A 16,330-nucleotide genomic window follows, 5' to 3' on the forward strand; every position below is an offset into this window, starting at 1 on the left:
TATTCGTGCTCATGTGTATGTGTGTGTGTATCGAACTCCAATTAGAGTTTGTCTGTTTCCTCTCGCCTTGATTTCCGTTTTGCTCAGTCATGCACTTTGAACTTTTTCTGTCATTCTATTTAACCTTTTGACGATGCACCTGCAACTCCCCCTTTTAGGCGTCTTACCCCTCCTGCACCTCTTTCCCTTTTTTATTAAATTAGCACCTTGTATTTTATTAGTGCCAAGACAAGAAACGCAAGTAAACATCACAAGGATAAACCAAATGGTGAAGAAGGATGCAAAAGTATGAGCCTAAAGAAGATCGAGGAGAACTAGGGGTACAAGCAGACGAAACGTTGATGGTGAAGAAGAGCATGAAAACTGGTAGTAAACTTGTTTTAGGACTCTTCCTTGTCCTAGGGCAATTGTTGTTATTTTTATTTTTTGTTGACCTGAAGTAAAAACAAACATTAAGTTAAAAATACTTACATATGAATGTTTGTACATATGTGTACATAGATACTTATATATACAAATATGAGTATGTATGGGTGGTACATATATGTACATAACTACATACATATTCCTTCATTTATTGATTCTTTTTTTCTGGAAACTTTTATGTGTAGAGACTTTAATTGTAGAATTCTTCAATATCAAGTTTTGTGATTCTCCGAAGCTCTTGTTTTTATTATGGTGCGTTCGTTATTGTTTCTCTGTGTTCCAATCAAATTCTTAGCGAAATCTAAAAAAAAAAAGTTTAAAAATCATTAATTATTATTAATTTTTTAAAAATCGATCTATGCTTGATATACATCAAACTTTAGTTATGTAATGATCTTATAGTTAAAATACCCCTAAGGTTACCGGGTATATTAACAGTTTATTAGATAAAAGAAAACTTGTTTTTGTTTGTTTTAGTTACGAGGGCTGCCAAAACCCATATTTCAAATTGTAAATTTTGGCCTAGAAATGCGAACAAAGAGCTGAAAGATAAAGCGGGGTGGATGATGGACATGGGGAAAGGGTATATTGAGAGCTGAGTGGGGACAAACTCAGAGACCCAAAAAAGTACAATGAACCCTCGACAATTGCTGTTCTTGTTGGCAGTTGCTGCTGCTGCGTCAGCAACACTGTTTCTGGCCCCGCCACCCTCTCTTCACACCTTCATCCCGGCTGCTTCACCTACTCCCCCCACCCCCACCAAGCTTCCACCTTGGTTCACAACTTCGTCTTCCAGAAAGACTAAGAACAAAATGCACGAGAAATTATGAAAACAAACAATTGCTGTTGCTGTTGCCTCTGCTGCGATGTTACTGCAATGTTGCTGCCGTGCCTCGCTGCAGCTTTTTGCCCAGGGCTCAGCTTCTTTTTTTTCTGGACAGCTGCGCCGGCAGCGACGCCGGCAGAGCGAGTAGGCCATGCATATCAAAACAAGTTCCGTTCCACACAAATGCCAGCACGTTTCGAAATTACTGCTGACGTCGCTGCCGCAGTCGACGCATCATAACAATAACAAAAGCCCAGCCAGACAACACAACAACACCACCAGCAGAAGCAGCAGCAACATCCAGCGAAGCCAAAGAGACTACAGTGGGTACTGCCCAATAACAGAACATTTACTTGGCTTACTTAATTTAAAATAAATCCATTACATCTTATTTGTTTATAACTCGTTTTTTGTGTAATCACTTAGGCCACCGATTAAGATGCTTATGTATGTATGTAATTTATAGGCAATTTCCACTGTACATGTGCACGAAACAGTGCATAACAGTGGCAGTGGCAAGGGGGTGGTGATGGGCGGAATAAAGGGAGTGGTAAATAGTGATGGAGAGGAAAAGAGAGAGATTGGTAGATCGAGGGGCGGTATAGGAAGCAGCGGAAAAGTTGCCGTGAAAGAAACAATGACGCAGCAACAGCAGCAAAATGCGAATGAGAATCAGAGTGAGAACGGGAATAAGAATGGAGCCCAGCATAAAAAGGAAATGCGGTGAGGGGGAGGAGACAAAGAGAAAGAGGAAGGAGGCTCTGCAGCCAGCATTGACGTCAGCTGAGGCAGCGACGAAGGCGGAGCTCCTTGAGATGGTTCCTGTACAAAACTCAATTATAACATTTTAATTTATAATAGTTTAATTCGGCAGCTTAGATATGTTTTTATTTTTATTTAAAACTGCAACGGTGCGCAGGTTTTTTTTTCGGAGGATGGGTCTTAAGTTCTACTGCTATCCGCAGATATATCAACAATTACAAGGCGCTGTTTTTATTATTTTTATTTTCTTCCTGTTTCGCTATGCACAAGCGCAAGAAAGCGAGAAAAGCAACAGCAACAAACCAACAGACATGGGGACACAACACATTTACATACATACATACATATATATATATATATACATGCAGTCAAACAAACAAGCTTGCACACAATAAAAGTTGCAATAATAACAGTAAAAATAAAAAGTTAAATAAAATATTAATAAAGTTATTTAAATTAAAAACAAAAACAAAAAAAAAACATGAAATTAATAATATATAGATATATAAATATATGTTGAAGAGGTATTTATATTTTTGACCGCTGCAGTACATGCATACGCAACGCGCGCGTCACGTGTGCTCTCTTCTGGCCGCTCTCTTCGCTCCCGCGGTCTCTCTGTTTTGTCCATGTCCTCTTGCTGCGCTCTCTTTAGTCGGCCGCTGCACTGTGGTGTTGTTGCTTTGCGAATGCTGCGGCAGCGCCGTCGACTGCGATGAGGCAGCGGCAAAGGCAAAGTTAAAGCCATTGAGCGGCGTTCGCATTTAGTTTGCTTCTGTCATTGCATTTGTGCGGGTAGGAATTATCACAAGAAACATTTAAGAAACATAAGAAACAGACCGAACGGACAACAAAATAAGGCGCAGAGGAAACCGAAAAGCTAGGCACAAAACAACCAAATCAAATCGCTTGCCCGTATTTTTTTCTCGTTTAAGTGCAACCTACGAAAAGCAGAATAGGAAAAAGCAGCAGCATAGTGCTTTAAATTTCTAACGGTAAATAGTGAGCTAATTTCAAAGTGCAAAAAGTGCAAAGTGCGAAGTTTTCTGCCAGTGTGTATATACTTTTTTTTTAATTTCCTTTTTCTTTTGCATTTGCACCTATATGTACATATGATGTACATATAATGTACATACATGCATACGTATATTGAATTGTTTGTGTTTTCGCAAACTAATTTGTTCGTTTTTATTTTTATTTATAGCTTTTAAAGTGTTTGCTTTGCATGTTTGCCTTTGTTTCTATTTTTGTTTGATTTTTAATCCTGTTTTTGATCATTATTTATATGCGAGTGAATTGCATTTAAGATGTGCGTGTCAGCTTCGTTTTTTTAGGTATTGGTTGAAGAACTTTTTTATTCTTTAGTTTTGTTAGTGGTTCTCTTTTTCCTAAAAAGCCGTTCTTCAGTTTTTTCATTCTGGTGTCTTGCTTTTAGCTTTGTTTTTAGCATGTGCCCCTTTTTGTGGTGAGTAAGAAAGAGAGAGAGAGGGTGGGGTTTGGTTTGTCTTGCTTATTCTTTCTTTTTTCGTTTGTGGTTATTTTATTTTTTCTCCACACCATCTGCCATGCACACAAAAATAACAACAAAATGTACAGAGGAGCGCGTGCTTTTTTGTGCCGTCTCGCATTACATTTCATTCGCTCTCGCACACACACACAACCTAAACTTGAAAAAGCCAAACCAAAAAATATAAGAAGCGACGTGACCAGGCTCTCTTCGCAGCGTCTCTTAGTTTACTCTCTTTTGTGGGGGTGCGCGCTCTCTGCCGCCTAGGCACTTTGTCCGCTCCGCTTGCCCAATTGTTTTCTCATTTCATTTCACGTTGTTTAGCCGTAGCGTGCGCGTCGCAGTCGCAGTCGCCGTCGCCGCAGACGTAGACGTCACACTCTAAAAGTTGCGTCAGTTAAAAAAATATAAATATATATACATAATTAAATTTATAAAGTCAAGAGGAACTCCAAAGAAAACCAAGTTTGTTTTTTGTTTAAGTTTTGCGTCGAAAAGTGTGTGGTAAAAGTTTTAAACAAAGTAGGTGGAAAAACGAAAACAACAGCAAAAGCCCAAAAAAAAAAAAAACAAAAATGTTGCATTTGTATTAGTGCTCCCGCGACAGCTCTTTATTTGTATTTCAATCTTATGTGTATGTGTGTGTATGTTTAAGCTTTTTCTGGGTGTATTTAAATATATTTTCAAATAATTTTAAATATGATTAAGTATACCAAGCATAGCAACATATTAATGAATTGGTAGTTTTCTCAGTCATCAATTTATTTTATCATCAATTGTTGATGTTTCGATTTTCAAATTTTTATTTTTTTTTTTCCATTGGAATATTTCTACAAAATAATAAAATTTCCAAACAAATAAAGGAAAACTCAATCACACGTATGTTCCCCACAGTAGATTTTCCTGTTTCATATTTTTAGCTATTTTTAAACGCCAAAAAACAAAAAGTTCTTTATTTTGCACGCTTCATCACTCTTTATTTCAAAATTAGCAACAATAACACATGACGAAAACTGCCAGAAAAGAAAAGAAATGCAAAGAAAGTGTGTGATAAAACTCGCAGAGAGAAATACACAGACACCGAGAGAGAGCGGCAGAGAGTAAAAACAAGAGCTTCAGAGAATCAGAACGGTTTTTTTTTTATTATTTTGTTTTTGTCGAATTCACTTTCTTTTTATTTATTTATTTTATTTATTTTTTTTTTTTTTTTCAAAATACTATTTCAATTTTGTTAACACATTTTTTATTTGAGTTATGTGATAAACAAGTAAGGAAAGATTTGTGGAACAACTTTAAATCATTTCAAAGATAAAAAAAATTCAATAAATTGACATTTAGGAATTGTGTAAGTTGGTAATAGAACGAAGTGAGTAAAAAAAACAAAAATATTTGTGGCTAAATTCTGGACTGTGATAATCAGATTCACTGCATTGCAAAATTCGATATACAAATAAAATAACGGAAAGGGGATCGAGTTGCACGAAGTGTTTCTCAGATTACCAATCTCTTTTCTTTTGCAGCTTCTTCTTCCATCTCTCTTATGGATTAAATCAACCGCAAAGTGTTCCATTAATTTGTGACCATTCATTTTTTCCTTGTTCTCCATTTCATTTTTCGTTTCTCTGTTCCGTTTACCTTTTACCTTTGCAACTTTTGCATTTTGAATTTTTCAGTTGGGTTGAGAATTGAGTTTTATATAATTATTATTGTTTATGAGGAATCCCTTACTATCCGGCAGCAACCCCTCCTTCAAGAGTTATGTTCCGGTTTTTGTCCCAGAAAGGTTGACTTTCTTCCCTTTCGATTAATCTACGAACAGCGGAACTTCCCCTAAGGAGTACCTCTGAATATAAAGTGTTCAGATACTCGATACGATATAGATGTAGTTTTAATAAAAAGTTGACTCTAAGCGTATTAATAACTATTTTATAATTATTTTCATCCGTTTCAAAATAATTGGATTAAAATAAAAATATATAATATTAGAAATAAAGAAAGAGTAATTTTCATTAAATATATTAAAATATTCGTACATATGTATACGATTAAATTCCCACGCTGCCCAAGAAAGTTACCAAAGAAAGATTGACAATGGGCCGCATAGGGTATTTAGGGAAATATGATGACGACCCTTGGCCGTCCGTCGGCGTCCGACCCTTGGGGTGGATTTCCACTCCCCAACTCACCTCTCTCTCGCTGATACGCTCGTCAGCTCCTTCGCCCTTTTGTTGTTATTCATTTTCGGGTCGATTTCTGCTTTGCGTTTCAGGTACGACAATATAAATTTTCAGTTCGGTGTTATGTTTTCTCGGTTCCAAAAGCTGGTGTGAGATTGCGTGGGTGTCTCACAGTCAATTACTGCGATTTTTTTTTTTTTTTTTTTTTTTTTTTCTCTCTTTACCGTGCCATTTAAAGCGATTTCGATTTGAATACTTAATAGAATTTGCCACGCGCCGGAGGTTTTCTTTGCCATTACCCATCTCTCCAAGCTCCCAGTTCTCATCCTGTTTCTCGCACAAATTCTCTTTTATCGTGTTTAGCTCTCATCTTAGTTGACGATGAACATGTCACCCCGTAAAAAAAAAAAAAAAAAAACAACGAGGAACAAGAGACACCAAAGCTTTTAATACCCTTAAAAAAATAAATAATTTCATGAGAATAGTTTCTGCAATTTTGTTGTTTTATTGATTTGGCAAACATTTGAGTATCGTAGCTAGCTAGCCCAAATTGTATGGAAAAACTAAACTTTTTAATTTTTTTTTTTTATTGTTATAATAAAAAACAAAGGTATTTTTGTTATATTCGTTTTTTAACGCAAAATACAGTGGTGAAACAATAAATGCAAAAATACCACAACATCGTGCGAAAATAATAATCCTCGTGTGAGTGTGTTTTTAAAGAGATTTGTATGTGTAGGATAGGTAATGGGGGTGTGAGTATGAAGTGGGGGAAGGGCAGAGTGGCCATCAAAAGCGTCTTTAATGTCAAGGCAGCGTCATTCGAAGGACTTTTTACGTATCAAAGCTCTTCTCTCCCTCCTCACTCTCTTTATGTTTTCGCTGCCAACTTTGTTGAGCAAAAAAGAGGAAGTGGGAGAGGAGAGCAGCTGTTGGATAAATAACGCCGGCTGCAACTTTCTGTTCTCTGAGAGCGCGACCCTTGACCTTTTCATATGAATTATGACAACAACAAAGGCACAATGTAACATTACTTTTCTCTTAATACTGCTTGCCGCTCAGTTGAATGCCCCACACGCACACACATGAACAGCGAGCAGCTGATGGATAAGCAAAGAAGAAAAGAGGAAAACAGGAGATGGCGATCAAGTGGTCCGTGTGGGGAGGGGTGTGTGGCGAAGAAAGGCAGAGAGCAGGCTGCGCGCACGCGCCAATCTTTCATTATTTCCTTTTTTCGCTTGAGTTTATGTTTATTATATATTTCTCTGCTGGTTCAGCTCTTTCTCCCACTCTCTTTTGCCTGCAACTTGTTGGTTGGGGAGCTCCTGCCTCTGTATGTCTTTTCCTCTCTTTCTGTTTGTTTTTTCTTTGCCTTAGTCTTTTGTTTTTGTTTTTTTTTTCTTTATTTTTTGTTGCCACGCAGCTGTGCACAATTAGCGCAAACGCAACAGCTGCTGTCGCCGACGTCGACGCAAACTGCTAAGCCATTGCTTCCTCTTCTCTGCCAACAACATAATAAAATAGTTTCCAACTTATTATACCGATTATAGATGTCAAACTACACTATTTATTCCGCCAATAATTTTTTTCTTTCCTTTAAGCCATCTCTTAGAATAGGATAACATCTTATTTATTATACCTATTTCTTTGACATGAAAGTTGACTTCAAAACAATTTAACTTAATTATATTAATAGCATATGTAGTAATTATTTAATATTTATACCGATTGTTTTTTGGGGGCTGAGTTATTTGTTCTATAAAATGAAATGTAACTAACAGTATCTAATTTTTTATCCTTTCAGCTTAAACCACAAGTAATCACAACAAAATAAACATTCTAATATAAAATACCACAAACAATAGCAACAATAATAATAAAAGCAGAAACCACCGAAGATAAGTTTAAAGTAAAAATAGCAACGTCGTAAATCAAACAACTAATACAACCCAACATCCGTTTCGAAAACAAAACCATCTTAATATTCACCAAAAACAAATTAAGAAATTAACAAAAGCCAATATACACTGGAAACGCAGCAACAATTTTCAAAAGCAAAAGTTTCAACATTAGTTTCCGAAAATCCAATTTTTTATAAAAACAAAATTCAACAATTAATTGAGGACCAGTTTCAACAACAACAAATATTTCAACAATAAAGTGCCGCGTCCCAAAGTTGCCTCACCGCTGCTCTCTTGCTCTCTCTCAACAATACGTGTATTCGTGTTTGTTCGTTGGTGTATTTATTTGTTTTTATATTACATTTCACGTGTCCTTTACCGTGTTCCGCGTGTGTATCCGTGTGTGCGTCCGTGTGAGAGAAAGAGTGAGCGCACATTGTTTTTTTTGTCTGTGTATGCTATGTCACGGAGTATAGGCATTAATGCGCTCCTCGAGGCGGCTGAATTTTTAGCGCAGAATGAGAAGCTCCCGCAGGCGGGAGGCGGTCCCATTGGACTGGGCGTGGCCATTCCCACCTCCCACCAACACCATCATCACCAGCTGCAACAACATTATAAAAGCAACTCCCTCAACAACAATAACAACACCAATACCAACAACAACAATAGTAATCAGCACAATAGGAACAATAGCAGTAACGGAATTATTGCATCGCCGCCATTTACGAACGGAAATGGTAACGGTATCGGAATCCATAACGTGAACTCCAACGTAAACGTTAACGTCAACGGCAACGGCAACGGCCTGAGTAACGGTAACGGGCACGGGCACAGTAGCACCAACAACAGCCCGCGCAGTCAATTAACCCACGATTACGATTACGTCGGCAGTGGCAGTGGCAGCGCTGCCGCCAACGGACACAGCGAAGGTCGCGCCCCCATCTCGGGTAAGTTAACTACCCTCTAACCTTCAACCCCGTCCCCCAACCTCCAAAGGATTGATATTCCAGCACCCCGTAAAATTATGTATTTAAATAAAAGTTTATAATATTTAGTTATCCAGAGGTACCCAAAGGTATCAAAGTAAAGCTAGTACAATCCAAAGATTTAAGCTATAAAAAAATCCACTATCTGTTAAACATCCATAAATTTGTTTATTGCTTTGAAAATATATTTATAGTTTGTATTAAAAATAGCAATAATGGAAAAAAAAACTGGAAAATCAATTCTATCAATATTCCCCCTCATTATAAAACCCTTAACAAAACCATTTTGCATTTTCATCACTCATTAACTCCATATCATACCGAATTCCAAGACCCAACTCAAGGTGTTGCTACTGAACTCTCCGCTGCTGTTTTGTTTTCTCAATGCAAAACATTACTTGCTGATTGGGTATTGGGTTCTTGTACAGGCGATCTAACTTTCCAAGCCATTTTCCCGGGTACTACCTTTCACCTTTAGAATTGGCTTATTTCTTTTTATTATTGCTCTTATAAAGTTAGTCTGTGAACTACAATTTAAGCAATTTAGCCGTATGTTCAAAGTTCCTTCACTTTGATTGATAAACAAATATTACTGATAACGTCGCACTGCTCTGAAATTTTTTGTTTACGATAAAAAAAATTGAGACATGCGTTGAGTAGGTGTTAATAAAAACGATTTAAAATATTCGTAGGATTTAGGTTTCTCCGTATTGTACTGAGTCTAATTCTGTTTGTGATTTCCTGCATTCCTTGGTATCTCGAGTATATAAACAATGTTATTGGTTTTTCTAGTTTCTACAATTGTTTTTTTTATTTAGCAAACGACACTTTTGTCGCCTGGCCATAAACGAAACTGTTGCTGCTCTCTTTTGCCTTTGCTTTTCCATTTGCTTTGCTGCATTTAAACTTGTTTTGACCTTGTTTGCGACGCCGCCGTCGACGTCGACTGCACTTTGCGTGGGCGCGCACTGTACAAAAAAAAATATAGCAAGAAAAATTAAATAAAATAATATAAAGTCCCAAAGAGCAACAACAAACACCAATCTCTCTCGTCCCCACTCTCTATCTCGCTATCTCTTTCTTTGGCACAGGTTGCAAGCGTGGCAAGCAGCAGGTACTGTTATATTTTTAGCGCGCTGTTTGCTTTGTCGTCGACGTCAGCTGTGCCGTCGACGTCGCTGCCCAATTGGCATGTGCTAAATTGTCATGCGGCTTTTGTTGTTGTTTCTGTTGTTGGCTTTGTTGCCTTGACTATTGGATAAAGAAAATGCAACGTAAAGACTTGAAAAAATTCGAGATGTTGTTTCACGAATAATTTTTTAATTTAAGTTAAATTTTAATTTATATTATGTTTTTATTGGATAGAAAACAATAGGGTTTATCATAGACATTCAAAACCTTGCTTAACATAAGGTAGAAAGTGAGCTTAAGTTCGAGTTATAGAAGCTCCACTGTCTTTTGTATTTTGTTTTCGTTTGCATTTTGCTGTGCTCAATTCGGTTGGTTGATTTTTACCTTTTTTTGTCAACATACTACGACCTTTTTTTCTCCATCGTGGCTTTAAAATTTGCCTTTTTATTTTTTGCTTCTTTTTCACTTTTGTCATCGCATCATTCGTATTTTTTCGCACGTACGCTTGTACTTGTTGCTGTTGTTGTTTGGGGTCACGTCATGTTGAGCTACCTCTCTCTCGTGTTTTCTCTCTTGCCTCCCTCACTGTTTTGCACAAATTAGTCATAACTTGGCTAAAGAGGGTGAGAACCAGCCCACGTGAGAGAGAGAGATATAGAGAGAGAGAGCTCTGTCTCTCCTCTCTTAACAAATGTTTTTTGCAAGGAAACTGGGCTTTTCTTGTAGTCTTTATTACGTTCCCTTGTTGCTCTCTTTCCTACTCTCTTGCGGCTCTCTTAACTCAACGCTGGTGTAAAGCAAAGTCAATGAACTTTGTACGCATTTTTGTTGGCCTGTTTTTTTTCTTCTTGTTTTTGTTGTTGTTGTTTTTCGTGCCCATTTCATATTACTTGGCCTTTCTTTTATGTTTTATGTTTGTCTTCTTCGCACTTTTAAATTTTAATTTTTTTATGGTATGTTGCATGTGTAATATTTGGACAGCTGTATATATTTTTTTGTTTTCCCTATCGCTGTCTGCCCTTTGTCTAGTTTTTTTTATTTTCCTGGTTTCCGTATTTCTCTTGATCATTTTTTAGCTTAGTAAATAAAATAAAAAAAAGCTAGGATTCTATTTATATATATATTGCCGAAAGTCCCGGGAAATTTATATTGTTTTTCCTGATAAATAGCTGTAATTTTCTGGGGGGCTGGGGAAATAGTGCAGTAAGTTTTTCCCCCCAAAATATAAATGAACAATGTTGGGTGGATAACGTTTATCTTCAATTTAATGTTAGACCTTGACGAGTGTTTTTAATTATTATTCTTAAAATAATTAAGGAAAAATGAATAATGAGAGGATATAAATAAACCATTGATATTTCAAGAATATAAAATAATAAGTTAAGACTGAAGCAAATGTGTAGATATTAAAGCTCTTTTCTTGTTGCCACCATCCCCTCCTTGCATTCCACTGAGCTTTACTGTAATATGCAAACGATTTTCTGTAGCTGTTTTCCATCAGATTTGCATTATCACGCAAATACAAATTTCCTCTTTTGATTTTTCCCATTTCCCTGGGACGGATTTCTTCTTCTTGTTCTCCTTCTTCACTTACTGGCACTCATTTCCCGCCGAGTCGCGGACGGGAAAACTTCAAATTGCCGCCATTTTTCGATGCAATGTCGCAACCCGGCGATAACTTTACCGCAACGACACGGCAGCAGCATCAATATTAACATCAACATCACCATCAAGTCATTGCTGCTGACTTGCTTAAACATTTAAGTGCATTGCAAAGTTTACTGCAGCAACTTGAACATTTTGTGGTCCTGCAGCAGCAGCAGCAAACGAAGGAAATTACATCACTCTTTACCCTTTTCACACAGAAAAAGGAAAGCGGATGAAGCGCCTGTTCTTTTCATTGCTTTGGTAACCAAGTTTTATCGCTTGGTTATATTTTCATTCAATTATATACTGAGAGCCAGCTACTTTAGAAGGATATTTTCAAGTCAATTTTAATCAAACGAATTTCCAAAGCAAGCTTTATCTGTAGAATGAACTGTTTGGTAATTCATTATTGGGCTAATACCAAGCCTATTTCTATATTACAAAAAATGTATTTAAAATTTTTTTTTTAACTGTATATCGTGTCGCATATGTACATATACATACGTGTGTGCAAGTGCGATAACGTGGGTGGTGGGGCGTGTGTCTTGTATTGCTGTTGCAGCCACGTGCGCTTTCGTCACGTGGCAATGCGATGCGATGGCAAAAGCAATGTGGGCGTTAACAGGGAAAGAGTGAGGTGAGAGTGAGAGAGAGATAGAGAGGAGAAACACATGTGCCAGGAAACGAGTAAAGAGAATGAAGGGAATGAAAGGTAGATGATTCTCCCTAAAAACTATGCTATATAAAGGATATAGGAAGGCGCTTTATCTTCGGGATAAATACATTATGCACGAAAAAAGCCTTTAATCAATATATATTCTACAAAATTAAGAGAAATTGCGTTTTCCCGAATTCTTATTAGTATATTTCGAATTATGTTTTGGTATATGTTAGATTCTGTCAATGTTTATCAAGTGGAACACTTCTTAATGTGACTATATTTAAAACAAAGATTTTAAAAAAGTTTTACTTTTTGATGTTTGTCTTGCTGTCACCAGTATTTATTTTACTTGCAAAAGTTTCAAATTTGAATTTCCCTAAAGTAAAGTTGAAATCACACCTATTTCGAATGCAATACAATGCTCTTGTTCTATTTATTCAATATGTGCTTGCATAAAGAAATTCTTGAGGCACAAAGTTTTTTGTATTGATAAGTCAGTTTGCTGCTGTGCCATTCGATATTCTCTTTAGCCATATGACCCACTTCCACACAGTAAAATCAGATCGGATTTAGATATTATATAACAAGGGTTTATTTTGTAATCGTAGTATTGCCAAACAACTAATATACCAACCCCGATTACGTTGGTGTTTAATAAAAATCCCTGTCATGAACGCTACAAAATTACACTGGCTGCAATAAAAATATGTTCAAGTATATATTTTACTGTCTATAACAAGATTTCTTAAACCAAGCTCTTTTAGACTTATGAATTGCCAATCCAATAACACCAGGACAATATAATTGGTCTTTTAAAACTTTTAAATATGCATTTTTTCCGCAAGATTGTCAAAAGGGTTATTATTATTCAAATAATTTATATTTTTGCAACAATTTCAATCAATTTATGTGGCTTTTCTGGTCTCTCAAAATGCTACGCCACGTGTCTCAGCTTACTAATACCCAACACCCAATACTCAGCACAAAACCGCCATTCACCCAGCAACCCCCTGCGGTGAAAAACTACCCCCATTTCACCTGAGAAAAACCCACCGCAAAATGGAGGCAAAACAACAAACTATATAGCCTTTATTTGGTTTGGAAATTTGCATTGGGTTTTCCGCGAATACATAATTAATTCACAACTAACACACTTATGCGATCGTACACCCATTAATCATATATAATTGACCCACTAAAGGACCTTCATCGCGCACTGATTGTTGACTGTTGTTACTGTTGTTGTCTGTTGTATTTAACCCGAATTCATTTGCATTCATTAAACGCCTGTTTTTCGTTCATTCTTTCTATGTTCTTCATTGTGTTCTGTTTTGATATTAAGTTTAGGTTTTATTTTAGTTGATATATGTTTAGTTGTATATGTATGTGAGTGTTTTCTGGTATTTGTTATTATTTTATAAATTGAAAAGATATTAAAACCAAAATTTTTGCCTTTAATAAAGTCCTTATATTTATAACTATATTTAACTATAAAAAAAAGAGGAAAAAATGTCTAAATAACAGATTTTTTAATACGTTTTATTTTTATTTTTAACTATTTTCAAACAAAATTTTATTGACATAAATCGCAGAGATGGATTTCTGAAACATAGTTAGACTTATTATTTATTTATTTTATAATTTGTTTATAAAATATTATTTTAAGCAGTGATTTATACTTGGTTCGTCATATAAATATGTGTTTTCCTAACTCATCATCAACATTTCACTCTTCCTACTGAATAAAAAAAAGAAATAATAATAATACAAAATAGTTTCAATGATTTTTTTTTTTGTTGCTCTCTATGATTATGATTTTTCTTCTTATTTTTATGTTTTTTTTTCTCCATTTCTCTTCTTTACTTTACGGCTTAATTTTAGAGGAAACTAATTCCTCAAAAATCAACAACAGCAACCACAACAACACCCCACAAAAGCAACAGCAACAACAGCAGTTGCTTGCCAATGGCAGAACAACAACAACAACAACAACAACATCAGTAGCAGCAACAACAAAATTGATGGGAAACTCTACTTCGCCCTCTTCTTCCGCGTCCTCAAATAATTCACCCAACACCTATACCCTCAAACCCCAAACCGCAGCTGACTCTGCCTTCCTGCTGCTGGCAACAGCAGCAACTGCGACTGCAACTGCAACTGCAAGTGCAACAGCAGCAGCAGCAGCAACAGCAGCGGCGGGAGCAGCAGCAACACCTGCATCCTGCAAGCCTGCCAAGCACAAATTGGGTCCCATCGAAGGGATTCGAAGCAATGATCTGTTGCTAACGGATGTGGAGGATGTCCTGCTGCAAAACCATAAAAGAATCTGCTTAGATGCGCTTGGCGGCAAATCGGGCATACCCCTCACACCGCCGCCCATGTCCACGCGCAAAGTGACGGACACGAATCAGCGGATCCGCTCGTACTCACTCTCCTCCCATAAATTCACAGCCCCCAGCCAGGAGCAGCAGTATCACCATGCCAGCCATCAGCATATCCAGTCCCATATCGTTAGGGGTGCGTCAGGAGGAAATGGAGCCGGAGCTGGTGCCAATGGTGGGGCGACGGCATCCTTGAACACCTACCGTCAACAGCTTAGCAACATTTTGGTGGCCAACGAATTAGCCGCTGCCTCAGCGATACGCGTAGGTGGCGGCTCAGGAGCGGCCTCAGGTGCGGGAGCGATGGCCTTGAATGTCTCATCCTCGGCGCCGACGCAAGGATCTCAGCTAATACAGGTACATACAGCTAGCACAGGACGCAGACGCACCACCAGTTCCAACAGCAACGGGTGAGTCTATTGGGAAAATCATTGTATATTCCCTAAAAAAATAATTGCATATTTATTCAACTTGCTTTGGTATTTGTCACTTGTTTCAGAGCGGGCACTCGAGAGGTGCACAACAAGCTTGAGAAGGAGCGGCGCGCTCAGCTAAAAGAGTGCTACGACCAACTCAAAAAGGAGCTGCCCATAAGGGAAGAGGACAGAAAGAAGACCTCCAACTTGACAATACTCGATTCGGCCTACCAATATGTCATAGTTAGTACTAACTTTGTCTATACTTCCATGAGGAAATACTAACTATTACTATTATTATTTCATTTGCCAACTTTCAGCAACTGTCGCTGCGGAAAAGCGAACAGGAAGCGGAGGTGGAGCAGCTGGCGAAGCAAAAGATTGAGCTGCAGAAGCAATTGAACAATTTGAGAAGGGATACGACGGCCAGCGATCAGCAGAAACAGCAGAGCATTCCACAGGCCGAAAAAGGTATTGTGAATCGAGTTTTGCATAAATTCCACAAGTGTGTGTTGCCCTTGAATTGTGCAATTTCTGGTTCTAATCTAGGACTTTCTTCCCTCTCTCTCTCTCTCTCTTTACCACAGCCACAAGCACATCATCCGCATCAGCAACAGCAGCAGCAGCAGCCAGTGGCCGCAATGGAACCACAATTCTGTTTGATGCCACCACCGCCTGTGGCGTCACTGGGGTGAGAAGATGTGTCCAAAAATAGGGAATGTCAACTGCATTATCAGATATATAGCAGAGAAAACTCTATATTAATTAAAGAAATATTTATTATACGATGTTTTCATTCCCTAAAATTAATATAAATAATAATTAATTAAGTACTTATAATTATTTTCCTTTTTTTTCTGACAGCTAACAACTGTGATAAGCAAAACCAATGCCCCACCAGCAGCTGCTGCCAGTAAACACAACGCAGGAGGAGCCACCACCACACTTACTCCGGCCATGGGTATCATGACAATTAAGAATGGGAACAGCAGCATACTGGCAATCTCACCCACTGCGGTGGCAATCCAACAGCAACAGCAGCAGCAGCCACTTCACCACAGCAACAGCAGCCCGGCGGGCAGTCCCAGCAGCAATGCATCCTCTGCAGCAGTTGCACCGGGCGCGGGAGCAACCACAATTATTCGTGGCTCGCCCACACCCTCGACGCCATCGCCGTCACCTAGCTCCTCGTCCAGCGGAGTCTCGTCATCGGCCTCATTTATGGGCTCATCCTCATCCTCCTCATCCTCGTCATCGTCGTCGTCCAGCTCGTCGTCCAGCTCATCATCCAGTTCGTCGTCACCCACGCAACAGAATACGCCGGCGGCCACAGCCAATGCACATTTAGTGGGTGCCCGAAGCGTTGGTCTCAAGTTCCATGGCGCCAGTGTGGTTGGACCATCAGCCAGCGGCTTGAATGGCGCCGCTTCCATAGTGGCCGCTGCTGTGCCCACTGGTGGATCAGCGAATGGTGAGTTTTTATTCAAAACAAAGCTAAAGAAATATAAA

General features: G+C 38.2%; 1 protein-coding gene across 5 annotated transcripts in view; it reads left to right on the plus strand.

The window, feature by feature from the left end:
- Mnt overlaps window positions 1–16,330 on the plus strand; it is a 36,278-nt gene that overhangs the window by 15,490 nt on the left and 4,458 nt on the right. The window contains exons 1-7 of one of the 5 annotated variants that reach the window (XM_017178548.3): window positions 2,800–3,009; window positions 7,503–8,546; window positions 13,906–14,815; window positions 14,905–15,064; window positions 15,142–15,292; window positions 15,409–15,512; window positions 15,686–16,292. In XM_017178548.3, the coding sequence (XP_017034037.1) occupies window positions 8,060–8,546; window positions 13,906–14,815; window positions 14,905–15,064; window positions 15,142–15,292; window positions 15,409–15,512; window positions 15,686–16,292 (2,419 nt within the window). In that variant the 5' untranslated portion in view covers window positions 2,800–3,009; window positions 7,503–8,059. The other 4 variants (XM_041774837.2, XM_017178547.3, XM_017178549.3 and 1 more) reach the window with 4 other exon arrangements.

Source organism: Drosophila kikkawai, chromosome X (genome assembly GCF_030179895.1).
Source record: "Drosophila kikkawai strain 14028-0561.14 chromosome X, DkikHiC1v2, whole genome shotgun sequence".
In the NCBI taxonomy this organism is placed as follows: domain Eukaryota; kingdom Metazoa; phylum Arthropoda; class Insecta; order Diptera; family Drosophilidae; genus Drosophila; species Drosophila kikkawai.